The 18,280-nt window shown below is 48.6% G+C and overlaps 4 protein-coding genes across 4 annotated transcripts; all 4 read right to left on the bottom strand.

Moving 5' to 3' along the window:
- Window positions 1-280: 280 nt before the first annotated feature.
- On the bottom strand, window positions 281-2,320 carry EURHEDRAFT_549764 (uncharacterized protein; the record flags this gene model as incomplete). Its single annotated transcript, XM_040787508.1, has 4 exons — window positions 1,399-2,320; window positions 790-1,339; window positions 412-722; window positions 281-346 (listed from the first exon to the last, which is right to left on the bottom strand). The coding sequence occupies exons 1-4, from the start codon at window positions 1,882-1,884 to the stop codon at window positions 281-283; spliced, it is 1,413 nt and encodes a 470-aa protein (XP_040641225.1). The 5' UTR covers window positions 1,885-2,320.
- Window positions 2,321-2,867: 547 nt separating this feature from the next.
- On the bottom strand, window positions 2,868-4,310 carry EURHEDRAFT_409753 (Yip1 domain protein). The gene is made up of 4 exons (XM_040781177.1): window positions 4,059-4,310; window positions 3,570-3,996; window positions 3,348-3,500; window positions 2,868-3,287 (listed from the first exon to the last, which is right to left on the bottom strand). The coding sequence occupies exons 1-4, from the start codon at window positions 4,147-4,149 to the stop codon at window positions 3,038-3,040; spliced, it is 921 nt and encodes a 306-aa protein (XP_040641224.1). The 5' UTR covers window positions 4,150-4,310; the 3' UTR covers window positions 2,868-3,037.
- A 466-nt stretch (window positions 4,311-4,776) lies between these two features.
- On the bottom strand, window positions 4,777-10,764 carry EURHEDRAFT_375367 (uncharacterized protein; the record flags this gene model as incomplete). The annotated part of the gene is made up of 5 exons (XM_040778734.1): window positions 4,777-6,702; window positions 6,757-7,259; window positions 9,194-9,541; window positions 9,840-10,020; window positions 10,078-10,764. The coding sequence occupies 5 exons, from the start codon at window positions 10,762-10,764 to the stop codon at window positions 4,777-4,779; spliced, it is 3,645 nt and encodes a 1,214-aa protein (XP_040641223.1).
- Window positions 10,765-15,161: 4,397 nt separating this feature from the next.
- EURHEDRAFT_473463 (DEAD-box ATP-dependent RNA helicase DBP2) lies at window positions 15,162-18,200 on the bottom strand. Its single transcript, XM_040785370.1, has 6 exons — window positions 18,181-18,200; window positions 17,718-17,902; window positions 16,679-17,647; window positions 16,513-16,620; window positions 15,860-15,988; window positions 15,162-15,799 (listed from the first exon to the last, which is right to left on the bottom strand). Exons 2-6 carry the CDS (start codon window positions 17,755-17,757, stop codon window positions 15,573-15,575), a joined length of 1,473 nt encoding a protein of 490 aa, XP_040641222.1. The 5' UTR covers window positions 17,758-17,902; window positions 18,181-18,200; the 3' UTR covers window positions 15,162-15,572.
- Between the last annotated feature and the right edge of the window lie 80 nt (window positions 18,201-18,280).

Genomic DNA, 18,280 nt, shown 5'->3' with positions numbered 1-18,280 from the left:
AATAATAAACAAATGAATAACTATCTAGATGAATGTAAATGGATCCAGTCAAAAGTAGAAGACGGAGAGCCTGCCTCCGATACTACTATTTATCACCAGCATTTTGCAAGATACTGGCCCATAACTCGAACACAACGACCACTTTCTATGCAAAAACCTCGCCCATTTTGGATATCAAATACACGCATTAGAATTCTAATACTGACTTAGTATGGCTCAGGTATGATATCGTAGGAATGGGGCCATGAAGCAACAGTCATGAACTCCTGGCAGATGAAAACTATTGTTCCCTCAGTAGGTCGCAAACGACTCTGTAGAGATCCCTTGCGTTGTCCTCGCTCCCGGTCTGTAAGCCAGTCAGTATTGGACGTCTTACAAGATTTTGTTGTATCGGGAGTGTCGAAAACATACCCGAAGCAGAATCGGAGCAGAACGGCCACTCTCCAGACTAGCCAGGAGAATCTGCTTTGTTGCCTTAGGTTCCTTGCCTGTAGCATCACCGACGTTCATGCCCTTGAAAATCGGCGTGTTGAGCATAACACGCCCAACGCCATCGGCCCGCATAATCAGCCGTACGGCTTTCTTATCCTCCTTGCCGCTTGTTACTTTAACATTCACCTTGAAGGTGCCAATACCGCGCTCTCTCCATTCCATGTTGGAGAATTGGAAGAGCTTCGCTTTGCAGGAGAAGTATGTCTTTTCTTCCTCCTCACCGGTTTCGACTGTTGCATGTTAGTGATCTCCGCTCAAAGTAAACCAACGCAAAAAGAAGATGAATAGGAGACATACTCTCCCGCTCGAAGAATCTCTCATCAGTCTTGTCTTGTTCAAACTCTCCAGGACCCTTCTCAGCTTCGTCTTCCTCTCCATACTCTTCCTTCTCATCGTCGTCTGCAGCCCCGAAAGGTTTGGCAGAGGTACTGTTTAAGAGACTAGAGCCACCTGGAGCAGCAAAGCTGGTAAGGCCTCCCCCTGTCTTAGCGGCCGCTCCAAATCCGCCACTGAAACTAGCAAATCCAGAGGCCATGCCTCCGAATCCGGAAGGTGCAGCAGCAGTAAATAATGAAGGTCCTTCTACAGCAGCGAATCCGGTCTTAGGCTTCTCGGATTCTGTAGTAGCCGGTTTTTTGAATACGGATGCGGTGGAGTCTCCAATGGAGCCGAAAGGCGACTGTTCAGAGCTAGCGAAAGCAGCCAAGCTCGATGAGGCAAAGGCGGACTTGGAAGTGCTTTGGGGCTTGTTTGCAGCGTCTTCTTCCTTGGTAGCTGGCTTCGAAGTTCCAATGGAACCGAAGGGAGACACGGACGAAGTGTTCGCAAAAGCGCTTGGAAGGGAAGCCTTCTAGAAACAATTATGTTAGCTACGGCTTTCCTCTAATGAAAGGCACAGTAACTTACCGACTCCCTCTCCTGAGAATTATCCCGATGCCGCTTCTTCTCGGGTTCCCCTTCTGCTACTGACTTTACCTCTTTCTCGGCGGTCTCTTCAGCGACCTTCTCGCCAGCCGTGCCCTCCATCTTGGGCTCCTCCTTATCCAGTTGATCCCGACTTCTCTTCTTCTGCGGGCTCATAATCTTCGATGACAGATTATTCTGGACTTTTCCGGTCTCTTCTTCGACGTTCGAGCTGCGCGACCTTTTCCGTCTATGGCCGGCATCCTCCTCAATATTCTCCTCCTCATCTTCGTTAAATGACCGCTTCCTGCCCCTGCTGCTCGCCCTTTTGTTTCCATCGTGCTGTGATCCTTCAGCGTTTGCGGGGTTTAGGCTTCGCGGTGCCGAAGTAAGAGAGGTTTCCTTCAGCTTCCTTCGCACTGGGCGTTCGCCGCCGTCGTTATCGGATGTCTGCGTTTCATCTGCAGTAGCTATAGAATCTATAAGCATTAGACGAGTAATTTGCAGGAATGATAACGGCGTGCAAAAATGCAAAAGGTGGGTACCAATTCATACCCTTCTGCTCAACAGGTTCCATTGGTACATCCCCTTATAAACCGGTCAATGTTAGTCCCAGGTTCAAAACAATTCTGCAGTAAAACCCCGAAACCGAATTGAAGTATTCCATACCTTCAATCTCCGCATTTCGCCGCGAATCCGATGCCATCTTGAACCAAGCACCGAATTATAATCCCAATTTCACACAAACAATAATCGGACGAACACCAAACCCTTGTCGGTTCTGAGTACGAGCAGGAGGTGAAATAGCGGAGCGTAAAAAAAAAAAAGGCACAGCGCAATAACCTAATGTAACAAGCTAAAGTATGAGCCCACTATCACAGAAAAAGATAAAGACCCGGATCCCCTCTCTTTCGCCCGACCAATTCTGACATCCTCTCCTTTAATTCCCCCTTTCTCTCACAATGCATTATGCAAGTCGAGCAGAGGATAGAATGCTAAGCAAAGGGGATCCGGGGGTGCCCCACTCACTATGCGAAATGCGAGGTCCTGCAAGTGCTGTACAGAGTTGCGGTAGTATGCGGTATGGAAATTCGATCGACAGAGAAGGCGAGTAGATCAAGGTGCCTCGGGATAAATGTGATATGTGTGCTGGACGAGCCGGAGCAGGTTGAAAATCGCGAAGCGCCGGAGAGCAAACGAAGTCGGAGCTGAAAATCCCGGTTGGGTCGGAGATTATAGCGTGGTAGTTAAGGCGACTGCAAGAGAAAAAAAAAAAAAGAAAAAATAGCTAAAGGAGAAGACTGAGTGATATCTCTGGGCATGAAAATCTCCGTATAAGCAAGCAAGAGAAGAGTTGGTGATGCGAATGACCGACCGCCTGCTTTGTTGTTCCGTCACGCTGTCCGTCGCCCGGTCACCGCTCTCCACCCCGCCGACCAATGGAGCAATAAGCACTAAAGCATATCATTTTAGGAAGGAAAAAGAAACGTGCATTGGATATCTTGACTCTGCTAGAACTAAACGATTTATCCGACATGATATAGGCAAAGTAATCAGTTTTGCTAAGAGTGAAGGAGACAAGGACTCAAATCCATTCGACCCGCGAGGAAACGTAGCATAGCATCCCACTGTCCGGTCCCTTCTAACTAATGAAGCAAAGGCACCCAATCGAGATATAGAACACAAACAGCGGGTAAACCGCAATACTGACCCGGTTCCTTACGACGCCCGAGCCTCCGAGAATACTGACACCCGCTGCCAGAGACCATGCAATTAAGACGAGATATACGGGTATTCGCGCAATGGTGGGGAGGCCCATGGCACTGAGAAGAGCGGCAATAACGAGAGGAAAGAGTGTGTAGCCGATTATGCAGACCGATTGAAAGAACGAACTGTAGAGATATCGTGTTAGCCGCTGGGCCAAAGCATATATCAGAGCAAATGGAGCGTACATATTGCCGCCTAGTAATTTGATCTGCAGCGTAACCACAGATTCACCAATCCACACAATGCAGAAGACTCCGGAAAATACCAGCGACGATTGCTCGCCCTTTGCGCGCATCGACAGAAACATACTCAGTAGCAAGCAGAAAATGAGCGGACCCCTAAATGTAATCAGTTAGCCCATCATACCAAACAAACACAAATAGCGGGGGGATAACAGAAGCCCATACCAAAGATCCCAATCTCGCAATCCCTCACTCATCCCACCTTGCAAGACGACATCAGCATCCGGCCACCGTCCCACAATGTGTCTCAATCCTCCACCGAACCCGGTCGCCTCTCCTCGTTCAGCAGCTCCGATACCACCACCACCACGCTGCAACAATCCTCCCATCAAGTATTTCGGCCACAGAACCTGGCGCATCTTCTCCCACACGGCCGTCAGGTCGCGTGAAACCGTCTGCCAGACGGTCTCATCGATGGTGTTCTGCGTCGCGCGGCGGTCTTCTCCGGGAATCGAAGAGGTTAGGTAGCTGCTGGAGAAACCTCCACTTCTGGATTCCCCGCCTCGAGAAGATGAGGTCTCGGGCTGGATGTTGCCTCGCAACGGAGCAGTATCTGACGTGTCTTGGTGTAGAGGGTCATCGGCTTCGATGTCTATCGCATGAGAGTCAGCAAACCATAGGACAAAAGTGCAAGAACGCAGAAGTATCACCTACCACGATCAGCCTCAATCACATCATCATCAAGAATCGATTCATCATCGCGTAGGTCGTCATGAGGATAGTCGGATGCGTGTGCGCTAGCCATGGTGGACGGGCTATGTCTGTACAGGATGGATGTTGTTCCTTGTTCACCTCCACAAGTACATGACCCTTTGGCTGAACTTAAAAGGGGGTTAAGGGAAATGAAATAGAAATGCAATTATCCTAACTGTGAGCAACAGAGCAACTCCGTACTGTTGAACTACCCTGAGAGGCTAGAGTGGCATTACGTACACGCACTGGCCAAAAACGGCAGGCGGAACGTGGCCAGCCGTTTCATATTTGCATGCCTCGATTGTGAGGCATTAACATTTATACTTATGACATCTTCTGAAATGAGGTATATTACTCGCACTGCATACTGCATACTATCGATGAGAGCAAGAAGACAAATGATATGCGTCAGAAACACGGCAAAACTTCATGAATTCGTAGATAAGTAGAGAACCACTCCATGTCATCAAACATCAATCACAATATCTATAGTTATACATGCTGTATGTGAGAAAAATCAAATCAGAATGCAAAATAACCAACGCCTGTCATGAATGCACTGCCGTCGGCCTGACGGCCGGGGAGAGAGGAGTCGATAACCCGCAGCACAAGTAGTGTACAATCCGGATAGATGGAAAATCTTGAATGCAGGAAAAAAGGAAGAGATAAAAGTCGTAGTTTATTGTTCGCCATCATGTCGCCATCCTCTCTTCGCAATTTCCCCTATTACAGCCCTTCCTCCTCCATTCTCGAATGCGTTAAGCTGCTTTCGCGTCGGGAACACGGTGATGTTACGGAACCTCTTCGATGCGCCGGGAGTCGAGTACACTCGCAATCTATGCGAGCTTTCCTGGAGCAACTTGCGATCTTCCTCGGAAATGAGTGATGCATTACTCCTCGTCAAGAGGTTGTCTATCATGAGTCGTGCTGTAAGCATGATCTTCACAGCCGAGGAACCATAGACTGCAACGTCCTTTTTGCTTTTAGAAAAACGGCCCTGAGCGCGTGGACCATCAACGTCCGCCTGCTGCATCGCATCGTGGAACTTCGCAAGATGAGGGCGCAGCGTTTGCACGGCGAGTAACTGCAACTTCACCTGCAACTCGCGACCCCACGTTTCCAAGCTCGCAGTAGGCTCTTCCCTCTCCGGCTCGAGGCCCTTCAAGAACGTAAGACGTTGGGGATTCCTCCTGAGACTTTCGACCAGTTCAAAGTAGCCCTCCAACGCTCGCGGGTCGGGAAGGACGATGTTCTGGTGCATGAGGTCGAGAATCTCGTTGGCGTTCTTGAATATGCCGATGTTCCTACGGTCACGCCGGCAGCTGCTGAGAGCGATGTGGAAAACCCTCCCATCTACCAGTTTGGCTGGAATCATCTGATCCTGAAGAAGTCGGATCGTGAGGCGACTGGAGTGCGACTGTCGTAGGATCCGCAGATACCAGAGGTAGGATTCTTTGTCTGGTTGAATTTTGTGTGGATGATCACTCTGCGTGAAGTACTCCCAATTGACTCTTGCGGCTGATGTCCCTTGCGTTATGAGCATACAAGCTTCCAGCACATAACAAAGCTCTGGGTTGCCGAAGGGAACCAATGTTCGGAAAGACGCTTTTTTAGTCTCCCTGCCGCGGGTGGCAACTTCTGTCCTTTCCACAGCTTGGGGGGACTCAGCTATGGATTCTGAAGTTGACGAAGTATCCTCCAAGGAAGAGCCCTCAGCATCCTGTGCAGCAGGCTGACAATTTACAGTGGCAGCTTCGGCAACCGGAGCACCCTCTGAGAAAACTGGATCGAACAATTGATCAAAGTTAAGCGGGACTTCCTCCTCCGGTTCGTGTTCTTCCAGCTCCTCCAGTTCCTCTTTTTCCTGTTTTGACTTGTATAACGGCTCTTCATCTTCGCCCACAAACGGGACATACTCCATGTCAGGATCTGAGTCTGGAGCAAGGAGGTGTTCCTCTTTCTTCTGTGTTCTCTTCGGTTTAGGTGGGGGGGAAGGACGGGGAGGTGGTGATGGTAGTGGAGTAGAGTTTCTAGGCTTGCGCGGTTCCTCTACAAGAATCGGGGTGCCACAGATTTGCCTATACAACTTAAAGACATCATGGCAGTCGTGATCAGAAGTTCCCTGTAACAGAATCTTGGCCATAGAGTTGGCAAGATACGTGTCCATGGGAATACGTCCTGCTTTCCAGAGATAAACCACTTCAGACCAGACTTTCTTGGCTTCTATCACGGCTTCGTGTCGCCGCTTGATGATCTTGTCCACATCCTCTGATGGGATGTCCTTGACATCTCGCTCAAGGGAATACGTGACAGCTTTCAGAATTATAGTGTAGGTTTTCTCATCCGGCGCAAGTGGTCCGACTTCCGGGAGGTCCGCGGCAACTTTCCACAGGGTATCCAAGTCACCCTGTCGAAGACAGGCCGTTAATAGAGCATTGGCGTGGACGATGCTCCTTTCGATACCATTGTTGGCGTCGGCAATGTTCTCGTAAATCGACAATGCCGTCTTGATGTTATTAAATCCAAGTTGGCTAGTGGTTCTACCCAAGCCAGACAACATAAGCGTATAGGTTCGCGTATTTGGCTGTCGTCCTCGTTTTTTCATCTGCGATTCGGTCAGTCACCTGAGCCATACCATCTGAAATCCAAACCAACCCACCTCGTTATAAAACCTCCACGCAGCCTGCGGCTCATTCTGCTTCATACAATATTCTAAAAGATAATTCCACGCCGCCGTACTCCCAAGGCCCAGCCTCTGCGCTTTCCTCACAAGCGTCGCCGCAAACAACGCATCCCTCTTCTGCAGCACCTTCTCCACCCTATCCGCCAACGTCGCCCGATCCGTCAACCAAATAACCTCCTTGTTAGCCGCAGCCTCGGCCCTTCTAATTTCTTCGAGACTGAAATTACTCCACCCCCTCTGCTCCTGCTTCCTTTCCTCTCGAAATTTTGGCGAGGTTCCCTCTTTTGCGAGCTCGAGGAGTAGTGAGTCTCGTTTCCTCGGTGTCCCGCATGACTTTCCGATTTTCTCGTCTATAGGCGTGCGCGTAATGCGAAAATCGCCGTTTTCTTCCCCGGGGATATCTTCGACCGCATCTGTAGCCACATCTGTGACATATGTCCTCAATCTCCCAACAGCGCGCGCGCAAAACGGCGACGGCCCTAGATTGCCCCGCCCCGATATCCTCTGCGCAACTGCACTATTCGAATTCGGAGAATGCAACCCAATTGCCCTAGATCTGGAATAACCAGCATAGCTCGACGATATCAACCTCAGCGCCGTAACCCTCCCGGCTGCCGTATGCAAGGCGCCGACATTGCTGCAGCGAAGCATCTAATACTGCGTTCGTGTGGGTCGGGTCTGGTCGTTACTTCAGGATAGGTATCAAGTATGTACGGGGGATGAATTCGACAAATAGTAGTATTCGTGATAATTTCAAATGGCGAGCGAAGGGAGAAAAGTAGTGAGAGGCAAATTTCGAAATCGGTGTTTAGCCGGTCTTGCGGCGAGAACTTTCTGAAAAATTGAGTTATGCGGGTTATGTTTGATTAGTAACGTTGTCGCTTTAATTAGTTATGCAGTACTTATGTTTTGGTTTTTTGGTGGTCTTTTTTGGGGGGTTTTTTGAAATCGAGCCACGATAAATCAAGATACAATGACATGAAACTATCCAAATGGCAATCTGAGTTTTTTGCACAGCCAAACTCCGTATAAGCATCTTATTCAGGAACAAATACACCATTGCATCGCAAAGTTATTCTATAGTCAAACAAGGGACAATAACATCATCCATCCGTAAAATAAGACAGTCAATTCGCCGTATATAAACCACTACACTAAGAAAGATTTGACGCCTCAAGCTCTGCACTTCCCAAACTGACCCTAACAATCGAATAGACTCCGCTCAGCCCTACGCCGCCGCCACAGAATCCACGCTAACAACGAACTAAATCAAGCAAGGGACCATTAAACCCGCATGCCCCATGATACATCCGTTGCCCCAGATCCATGGATCATAAAGGACTAGTGCGTGCGTAGTACAAGAATACAGAGGATGGACTAACGCGGCATCTATGCGCTAGATCAAGGGTCTGTGTGTACCGCTAGCACTGGGAATCGGGGCTTATTTAAGCTTATTTTGTGTTCTAATACTGTACTTGTATTTCGTTGTTGTGATATGTACGGAATGTTGATCAAGTTAGAAATAGTATATTCAAGAGGATGTGTTTGTAATCAATCATTCGGTAACATCGACCTCGTTCCTAATCAACTAACTGTACCTGACAAAAGACTCAATCCACCAGAGCATAATGCACAATTCAACGCAGAGGCCAAGCAAGCCCAGGGTAATAACAAGAGGCGAAAAGACACAAACCAACCAAGCATAACAGCAACGAAGACAAAGGCTGAAACGACGAAAATCCGCACGTAATGAACATCAAGAGAAAAGATATATTGCTCAACTAATGCAAAAGAAATCCTCCTTTTTAAAGAGGACCTGAAAAAGAAAGAAGGATAAGAAAAAAAAAAATAGTCGTGGTCCTGTAAGCCGATATCCTCGCGGATAAGAAGAACCTCGGGGTCCCAATCGATTAAGATAGTGTGTTTTGCTTTTTGCTTTGCTTTTGTCCCTCCCACACGATCTAATTCGAATAAAACATAACTGGAAAATGATAGAAGCGTAAGTCAAAAAAGACTCGTTAAACAAAGCGAATTAAACAAGGACCAGAAAGTGGTATCATGTGCAAAATGACTCAAGAATTAGACCGGGGTTGGCAGTACAGAATTAAAGAAGACTGTTATTAAAAGTATGCAGTCCGAAAAAGAGAACAGGGATATGAGAAAAGAAAGGGCAGGAAACATTTATTGTGGGTAGCTGCCTGGTTGGTTTTCTGGAAGCCATCAACATCGATCAGCTGATAATCCCACTTGGACAAACAAAACGCATGAGACAGAATGAAAGATGAATTGGAAAGAAAACCCCAAGGCCTGATTCTTGACAGCCCTTTTTGTTTCATGGATATGCTTTCTTTCACATGATTTCCCAATTCTGGTAAAACGAACACAAAAAGAACAGGGGGGTATGACTACTTACGTGGTTGATACATTTGACCACCCTGTGTGTAAGGAGAGTGAGGGTAGTTGGGAGGGTACGCCATTTGGCCATTCTGATAGACCATACCACCGGCGGCACCGTACCCGCCGTGCACCTGGCCATCAGCGGGTTGGTACCCGATCGGAGGTAGTTGAGGACGGACACCACCAGGGTAGGCCGGAGGTTGAGTGGCCGCAGCTTGTGCCGGGTCTGGCGCTCCAGGAGCTTCGACATGGTTGGCTTGAGCGGCCTGAGCAGCAGCAGCACGCTCACGTTCCTCAGCAGCCTTGCGTTGAGACTCTTCCTCCTTCTTGCGGGCCTTCCATTCCTTCCGGATCTCCTTGAATTCTGTAGAAACGATGTCAGTCACGTTTTCCATGTAACAAGCATTTGAGTTAGAACGCGCTTAGTAGCCGACATTGTCGCCACCCGTCACAAGGTGACATTAACAAGCGCATTAGCCTCCACACCGGCCACGGGCACTACTGCGCGGTCCGGGCGCACCAAAGCAGTGTAACTCGACTAGCGCCCGCCAACCCGCGCTAGCCGAATCGAGGCATTGCGATAACTCAATTCATATCGAAGCATTTCGATGCCTTCAAAAAGCGACCAAAAATCAACGAAATCAATAGAAAAAGAAGCATACCTTCAGGAGTCCGCTTGGCACCATGCGACTGCATTGTGACATGTGCGTTCAAGTGGTTCAATGTGCCATAGGCCTTTTCACAGCCATTCCATCCACATTTGTACATCCGCTCAATCTCTTCGTAACGACGGCGGGGGCGTTTATGTTGTTGGGCACCGGGAATGGGAACGAACGAATAGACCTATACGAATTCAATGAGCTTTTCCAATCATTGAGAACAATTTATAGTGACACACACCGTAGTAGCAGGAGCACTATAGGAAGGGATGTGATGCCCGTGTTGAGCGTAACCGTGCGGCCATTCGGGGCGCGCATACATTTGTGGCGGCGGAGGCGGAGGGTGGCCTTGATACTGAGACATGTCGTGACCCTGTGGCTGATAGGGCGAGTAGGGAGGCGGATAGGTGGGACTGGAGGCTGCGATGGAGGGATCTATAGGAACGTCGGTGTCAGATTTCATGTTGTTGGTTTGATCATTGTTGATGTTGTTGGATGGAGCGTGATGGTCAATATGCGATTGGCCATCACTACTACCGAGGGTGGTGATAGACGGACTTGTTGCTTGAGCCATACCTGCCGCACCGCCGGCCTGAGTGCTGGGCGCGTGATGGTATTGAGGTCGAGGCATGTAATCGTAGGCGGGGGAGCGCGCCGCGGCGGCGGCTGCAGGAGGCTGGTTCAGACCGTAGTCTGACTGAGGGGTGTTGGAAGACGAAATATTGGCGGTAGTCCCAGTGGGACGGACGTCGGGCTGGGGCGTATACTGAGGAGCCGGGCGAACCTCCGTTTGAGGGGTGTAAGGAGTAGGGGCTGCAGCAGCTGAAGCCTGGTCTACAGCTGGAAGTTCAGAAGAAGGCGCGACAGACGGTGGATACGGAAATTGCGAACCTGGCTGCGCGTACTCCGGAGCAGGTCTGTTATCCATATAGGTGGTGTTTTTGTTTTGTTTCTTTTCGGGGAAAAAAGGATGCTCCAAGTAACCTGCGGGGCCTGTTTTGTGCGGACGACGCGTCGAGAATGAGCTTCCAGTCGTATAGAATGAGATTGAGTGGGAAAGGAGAAAAAGGGAAAAGAGGAGAAAAGAATAAATTGAATTCTCGAGGCGACGGGGCAGCTAAGAGAATCGCTTTCTTTTCTTTTTCTTTCCTCCTCCTCGGCCTCTTGCTGTGTGGTTCCCTATTGCTGTTTGGCGAATATTTTTTTTTCTGTGATATCACGTACTGTAGAATCAAGGTCCGACACACACACACACAAAACCAATGCGCGCTTATTCCTTTTCAGTCAATTTGTTTCTATCTCCCGGTAAGAGCTTGTCGAGCGAAGGAGAGAAAGTCGCGGTAGTGAGTAGTAGAAGAGAGTATCGCCGAAAAAGATTGAGAAGAGAGAAAAAAGAAAGGATCGGCGGGGGGTGTTAGGTCTGTAAGAAAGTTGTCGATGACCTTTTTTTTTTTTTATCCTTTCTTATCCCTGTTCGCCAGAGGACTTTTCCGGGTGTTATTTTGTCGTTGCGCCAGTTTCCGGGGATCGCGATGCTTAATTGACTTAGTTCAGCCTCTAGGGAAAACGACGGAGGGGAACCAGATGAAGGTGTTGGTGCAGGTGGTCGCGGCGGAGGAAAGCGCACGAGGGCCGGCGGTAATAAAAAACAAATAAGATAACAAGATTAATTTCAATAAATGACCACTTTAGGGGAGCAGAACCAAATGAAAAAAAAAAAAAAAAAAACAAGGTTTGTCCACGGCCGAACTAGAAGAACACCCGCAGACGGCGTACTGAACGGGGATTGGGCTCGGGTCAATCTGGCGGTCACCCTAAAAACGAGAGCAGCAAGCGGCCCCTAAAAGGCTTTGGGTCGGACAGTGCGCGAGAGAGAAAGACAACGAAAGAAGAAGGGAGAGCACTTCTCGTGGGATCCGGTGGTGGACAGTGATGGTAGTGGTGGGCTGCTCGGTGGAGATGTGGTGCTCGTGGGTCGAGATATGGCGAATCAGAGGCACGTTAGTAGAAAAGAAACTGGAATAGGGGAACCAGTAATACCGTATCGCCAAAAAGAATAAAAAGGAGAACGACACCGGAAGACCAACAACAAAAAAAAAAAAAAAGAGAGTATTGTTGGAATACCAGCGGCGAGATAGGGATCCGGTCGCTGTACGGTGACGGTTCTTCTTTTGGCCAGTGCCCGAAAGAGAGATCAAAAGAAAACACACTTTTCGTTCTCTAGTTATTCTTTTTGCTCCGGAGCACAGTGTGCAGTATCCGTACCCTTTCTCAGGATGATGTTTTTGCTCAAAGCGGAACTCTCCGCGACAAGTGGCGAAAAGGGTTAGATTTTTTTTTTTTTAATTATTCCGGCCCCTTTTATCAGGTGACTGATTGCTTGCCCAGAGGTATTTGATTTTGACGTGATAGAAAACCCCGTTCCTCTGTTTAATTATTCGGGATATGCTTCGGAGGTAGTAGTAGGTCAACCCGGAACTGATCGTACTGGATTAAGTAGGTAAGGTAGATTTAGAGCTTAGTCTACCCGCGATTCGGGAACAGCAAAGTGGTAGACCAGTGATGCGCGCGTAACCCAGGCAAAGGTAAAAAGTAGCCTTCCTAGTAAGTAGTACTAGAAGGCCGTCCGTGGGTTTACCCGTACCAAGATCAGGGCTTCTCAGTACAGGAACGGAGAGCTCTGATAGTGGTCTAGTAACGTTGATGGAGGACGCTAACCGGCGCTAGGATAAACTGGGTAAGGTGCGCCCGCGGACCAGCCGAGGAGAGCGTGAGTAGCGTGCGCACTAGTGCTGTACGAGTATGTACAAGTATGTGTAGGGAGTACTCCGTGTGGATGAGACGAGAATATAAACTGCTCTGGCTGGTTGGAGACTGACTCAATAGAGATTCGTTGGCTAACGTTGAGAGAAGAGATAAAAAGACACAGTGGACAGTGGAAGAGAAAAAAAGTGGGAATGAAAAAAAAAAGAGTGACAGCTGCTGCGCGTTGGCCGGTACTTCTCCGTACGTTCGTATGGTAATGACTAATTATACCTACTCTGTACTTTCTTTCCACATAAAGTACTCCTTACTCTGTAGTAGTGCTCACTAAAGTACAGGGTAGATAGTACCCCGTGCTCTGTATAGATCTGGTTAGTCAAAAGCAAATATCTTGAAAACGAATATCTCTACGAGTATCTCTACTGCTTTGTCTCGTACTCTGTACGTAGTACTCGATGCACGGAGTATAGTAGAACTGTCACGTCAATACGATACAGGAACGCGTCGGTGGGGCACGAGGAAGCTGACCAATCAATCATGACATTGAATCATGGCCTCAGATGACGGTTGAATTGGTCACTCTGCAAACATAACAGCGTGCTTGGATACAGATTGTACTTTGTACTTTGCTCCAATATTGGACGTATCTCTTCTTCAGTCTGCGTATCTGCATACTTACAGTACGGATAACCGGCAGTTGATATTATCTCGATTTTAATCTGGCAGCTAAAAGGAAAAGGGGCGCTGCACGCTGCACGGCGCTTTCCACGGAAACCTCCCCACCACACTAGACGGGGTTTGTACGGCCCCCTAATTGGTGCTATTGCGATCCCCGCACAAGGCGGAACTGGGAAGGACTGCTTGTTGACCGGTGAGTTTTTTCTTTTTTTTTTTTTTTATCAGAAGACAGAAGAGGTAGGAGACTCAACGCGAGGTTAATTTGCAACATACAAGGACATAAAACAAATCACTATGCATCGCGATTTTTGGATGCTCGTTTTGGAAGATCAATCATCTCACAGGCTGTGCCCAGTTCTCTGGACTATTCTCCATCTACAGGGTACGAAGTAGTACTCCCTACAAGACGGAGTTGACGAGGATGATTCCGGGGTTGCGACTATGATCGTTATTTCGGATGCTCCCCGATACCTATAATAACTTTTGGTAGAGTACTGTACGAAATACTCAAGAGTATGTTCCTGAACCATACTCTGAATCCTACGGAGTGCCAACACTCATGAGACATTCGTAGAGATATTCCGATATCGTCGATCTCACTCTTTTCCCTGGTACCCGGTGGTTCCCCCTCCTCCCAAATTAATCCCGTCTCCGTAACTCTGTAGGACCAATTCCTGTTATTGTTATGTGCATATGCATTCTGTACATACTCCGTACTCCGTATGCATCGACTGGCCAGGGGTAAAAAACCCAATCAATTGGTCAGAATACGAGTAGGGGGAGTTGGGAATACGGAGCCAATGTATCAGGGGAAGGGGTATCGTATCGAGTCATGTATTGCTGAGTCAGTTATTCACATGGACATTACAGAGTACAAGGGAGCATATGGACAGATGACATTCATGAACTTGGGCGCTGAAGCACCAGCTGATATTCCCTGCACAAAGTACGTCCTCTGTAGTTACTCGAGTATGAATACTCCATACTAAATTGTACTATCATAGCGCGATCTGCGATACACGGTCCATCCATAGTACAGTTTAAATCCTGTGGAGTGTAAGGCCTTGAGCCGTAATTGTGATTGTTCTCTTGGTGAATGAGCATCCTCACTCGTACTTACGCAGTGCAAGTATTCTCCTACAGAGTACTTTGTACATTGTACTACTCCGTGGCTAGGGTGTATACACCAAAAAAGACCACCCATGAATCAATCCTCAATGTTCTTCAACAACGTGCGCTACTACCCTGTACCCTACCTGTACAGACTACATGCTTATACTTGTGCAGTAGTGTAAGCATTCGATGCATATTCTTCGGCCGCTCTAAAGCCAACCCCGAACCAATTCTGTCACATCCGGAATTCCCGAGCCCTAGTCCTGTGGACTATCCCTTTTGTAGTTAGTTTGAATATACCTTGCTTGGGTGGATGTGTAGAGCAGTTGTACGGAGTGTTTTGACGCTGCATGGTTGGCTGTGTTTTGAGTGCTTTTATTTACGTAGTGTGGGTTATAATTTTCGGGTGAGGTAGGAACGTCGTAGTTACCCGTGTGAATTTATCTAACGCTGGCTACTAGATGGAGAAGTGGACTCCGTACAGAATTGAATATAGCAAGGACAGTTACGATAAACCATTGCTCTGTCAATCCCACTTGGAAACCCCCTGAACAGATAGCGCCCAATGCTCCAAGAACACCCACCTGACTCGAAAGCTGATTATTATTGACACTAGTAGTTACAGATACATAAATTTTCATCATATTTCAATCTGTCACTGTGTACTCTGCGCATTAGGTTGTCAGGGCGGGGCTGGACTTCGACCCAAGACAGACCTGAGATTGAGGGTAGCATCTAAGATGCTAGAACAATATCGGATGAGAGTAATTTCAAGTACAGAGTAGTCTAACGTCAATTAAGGTAGAAATCGCCAACCACAAGAATAGCATTCAACAATAGATACATTTCTAAAATGACATGCAAAACTAAGCTAAAGCTCGTCGAAAACCCATCCATACCGCTGACGAGCCAAAAATTAGAACTTTTGACTGACCCTAATTAACAGATACGCGCACGGGAAGATAGAGTAAGGTGATGCCGACATGACCCGATCCTGCCAGCATACACTTTTTCCCCAGACGCCCAAAGAAAAACAAAAAGAAACAAGTCTATCGTGACATCGACGAACGCCGCCCGCGCCGAGTTACGGAATGGAAATCGGGAAACAATAGAGGGGGTAAAAGGCTACCAAGATGACAATGGGATACGAGCTCAGTGGCTGAACTGGGCATCATGATCGCTTTACCAACGACGGTTACCACCAATCGGCGCAGCGTTGGAGGCAGTGAAACTATTACCACGACCACCACCACCACGGCCGCGACCACCACCACGACCACCCCAACGACCGTAGCCACCGCCATAGCCACCACCGCCGCCACTGTAACGAACCATCTCAGCGAGACGGGGATCAATCTGTTGCTTAGCCTCAGTAAGGATTTTGACCAAGTCACGGGCCTGCTTAGAGTCTAGAACGAGTTGTCAGTAAGAGACGTAACCGCAAATTTCTTAAAGAATGAAGAACTTACTGTCAGTGGTGAAGAAGGTAATGGCAGTTCCATTGGCGCCAGCACGACCAGTTCTACCGATACGGTGAATGTAGTCTTCGGAGTTGTTGGGATAATCATAGTTCAGCACATGAGTGATGTCGCGAACATCTTTAGATAAGTTTTTTGGTTAGCAAACAGAGCATTAGTCAAGAGCAACGTGGCCAGAGGGGCCCTTTCTCAGTCATGTGAGACTTGATGCATCAATCTCTTTCTCGCATGGAGTCTTTTTTCATGTAATAAAAGATCCGTTGGAGCGTGTGGTCCATTGGCTGGCAAGAATCGCGGCCCTAGAGCAACCTTGGAATGCAGCTTCAACACGAAAGTCAAGAAAAGCAGGAACTTCCATCTCTCTATCAGGTTAGGGATAGAGATCGAATGTCACGACAACAGAAGACAATGATAAGAAACATGCTTCTGCTATACTGCACTGTGAGTCCAAGGTCCTCCTGGTGTAAAAACCATTCAGAAAGACCCGACAAGCCTGGACGAATCAAGTACACCAACATGGCGTCTTAAAAAGAGTTGAGCACCTTGCCGTTGTCACACAACCTCAACTATAAGTGAGGGTGACAAAAAGAAAGGACTGTGGGGAGGGGGGAGGGGAGGGGTTTTGGATCGCAAATTTATCATACCAATACCACGGGAAGCCACGTCAGTAGCCACCATGATCGGGCTCTTGCCCGCCTTGAACTCATTCAGAACCCAATCTCTTTCTTGCTGCTGCTTGTCACCGTGAATGGCTGTGTTCAATTGTCAACACGATGAATTAGGATTGAAACCTGGGTGGGAGTAACTTACAAAGTGCGGGCCATCCATCCTGACGGAGGAAGCGAGTGATCTCGTCTGCAACACGCTTGGTTGCCGTGAAAACGAGGACCTTATTGGTGCGAGTTTCCATGATCTTTTCAAGGTGCTTAAGCATTCTGTCACGCTTCTCAAAGTCCGAAACGACCTCAACGATTTGAGTAATTCTGTGGTTAGCAGAAAGATCCATCGAACCGACGTTAACCTGAATGTAGTCGTTCAGGAAGTCCGAGGCAAGTTGGCGGACCTCTTTGGGCCAAGTAGCGGACCACATGCAAGTCTGCCTGTCGGGGCGGATCTGGGAGATGATCTTGCGGATCTGAGGCTCGAAACCCATGTCCAGCATGCGATCAGCCTCATCGAGAACGAGGTACGTGACACGGCGGAGGTTGGTCCGGCCGGCCTCCAACATGTCGATCAGACGACCGGGGGTTGCGATGCAAACTTCAACACCACGGCTTAGGTCACGGATCTGAGGACCCTTGGGGACACCACCGTAGATACAGGTGTTGCGGATACGCGATGACTTTCCGAACTTGGTGATTTCGGCTTGAATCTGAACCGCAAGTTCACGAGTGGGAGCAAGGACAAGAACAATAGGACCATCACCAGGAGCAAGAAGAGGTTGAGCGTTGATGTGAACGATAGCCGGAAGACAGTAACTCAGGGTCTTTCCAGAACCGGTTTCAGCGATACCAACGACGTCGCGACCGGAGAGAGCCATGGGCCAGCCCTGGGACTGAATGGAAGTGGGGCGTTCAAATCCCTGAGCCTTAACTTCGGTCAAAACATACTGAGGGAAGCCGGCCTCATCGAAGGTCTCAACAGGGCGAGGAATGTCCTTTCCCTGAACGGCCATTTCGTGCTTCTTGCGGAAGTCATCAACTTCTTGCTGGGAGCGGTTGGTGACATCGGGGTGCTCCTTGTAGAAGGCCTTTTCAAACTTGGGAAGGGAGTCCATATCTGCAAAATCCAGTTAGCATCACTGCCCAGCGTGTCAAACGCCCAAGGGGAATAGGTTATCTTAACTTACCAAAGTCCTGCTTCTTAAGGCCAGAGCCAAGGTTGGACATGCGGTCACCACCAGCACCAGCACCACCGCCGCCTCTTCCCCCGTATCCACCACCGTAGCCACCACCACCTCCTCCGTAGCCTCCACCATAGCCACCACCTCCGTAACCGCCACCGCCGCCGTTAGAGTAACCGTTCGAACCGCCCCTATAGCTTCTGTTAGCTGATTGTTCCTTTACTCTCCAAACGGAGGATCAGAGAAAGTCTCAAGTCACGAGTCTTTCCCAGTCAGAGCTATTGCGCTGGAGGAAGGTGGCTCAAAAGCAAAAACAAAAAGGCCACCGAGAACTGACACGCTAGACACGGCGGTGATTGTTGAAAATTTTGCCCAAGCGCGAGTTCCTTCCCAACGCAACGCCAAGCATGACATGGCCCAAGGCCCAAGTGATTTCGAAACTCTCCTCTGATAAAAAGTAAGAACTTACCGGTAGGAGTCACCACGGTAGCCGCCACTGTACGACATGATGAAATCTCAAGTGTTTTCTGAGTAAAAAAAAAAAAAAAAAAACAGGGAAAAAAGGTCCG

Source organism: Aspergillus ruber, assembly GCF_000600275.1.
Source record: "Aspergillus ruber CBS 135680 unplaced genomic scaffold scaffold00005, whole genome shotgun sequence".
NCBI lineage: Eukaryota > Fungi > Ascomycota > Eurotiomycetes > Eurotiales > Aspergillaceae > Aspergillus > Aspergillus ruber.
This window is presented reverse-complemented; position numbering and strand designations above follow the sequence as displayed.

Coding starts and splice junctions, on each gene's coding strand:
- EURHEDRAFT_473463 (XM_040785370.1), bottom strand. CDS start 17,757: ATGTCCAACCTTGGCTCTGGCCTTAAGAAGCAGGACTTTG. Junction 16,621..16,678: donor GGATGGATGGCCCGCACTTT/GTAAGTTACTCC, acceptor AATTGAACACAG/CCATTCACGGTGACAAGCAG. Junction 15,800..15,859: donor TACCTTCTTCACCACTGACA/GTAAGTTCTTCA, acceptor AACTCGTTCTAG/ACTCTAAGCAGGCCCGTGAC.
- EURHEDRAFT_409753 (XM_040781177.1), bottom strand. CDS start 4,149: ATGGCTAGCGCACACGCATCCGACTATCCTCATGACGACCTACGCGAT. Junction 3,997..4,058: donor TGTGATTGAGGCTGATCGTG/GTAGGTGATACT, acceptor CTCATGCGATAG/ACATCGAAGCCGATGACCCT. Junction 3,288..3,347: donor AAATTACTAGGCGGCAATAT/GTACGCTCCATT, acceptor ATATCTCTACAG/TTCGTTCTTTCAATCGGTCT.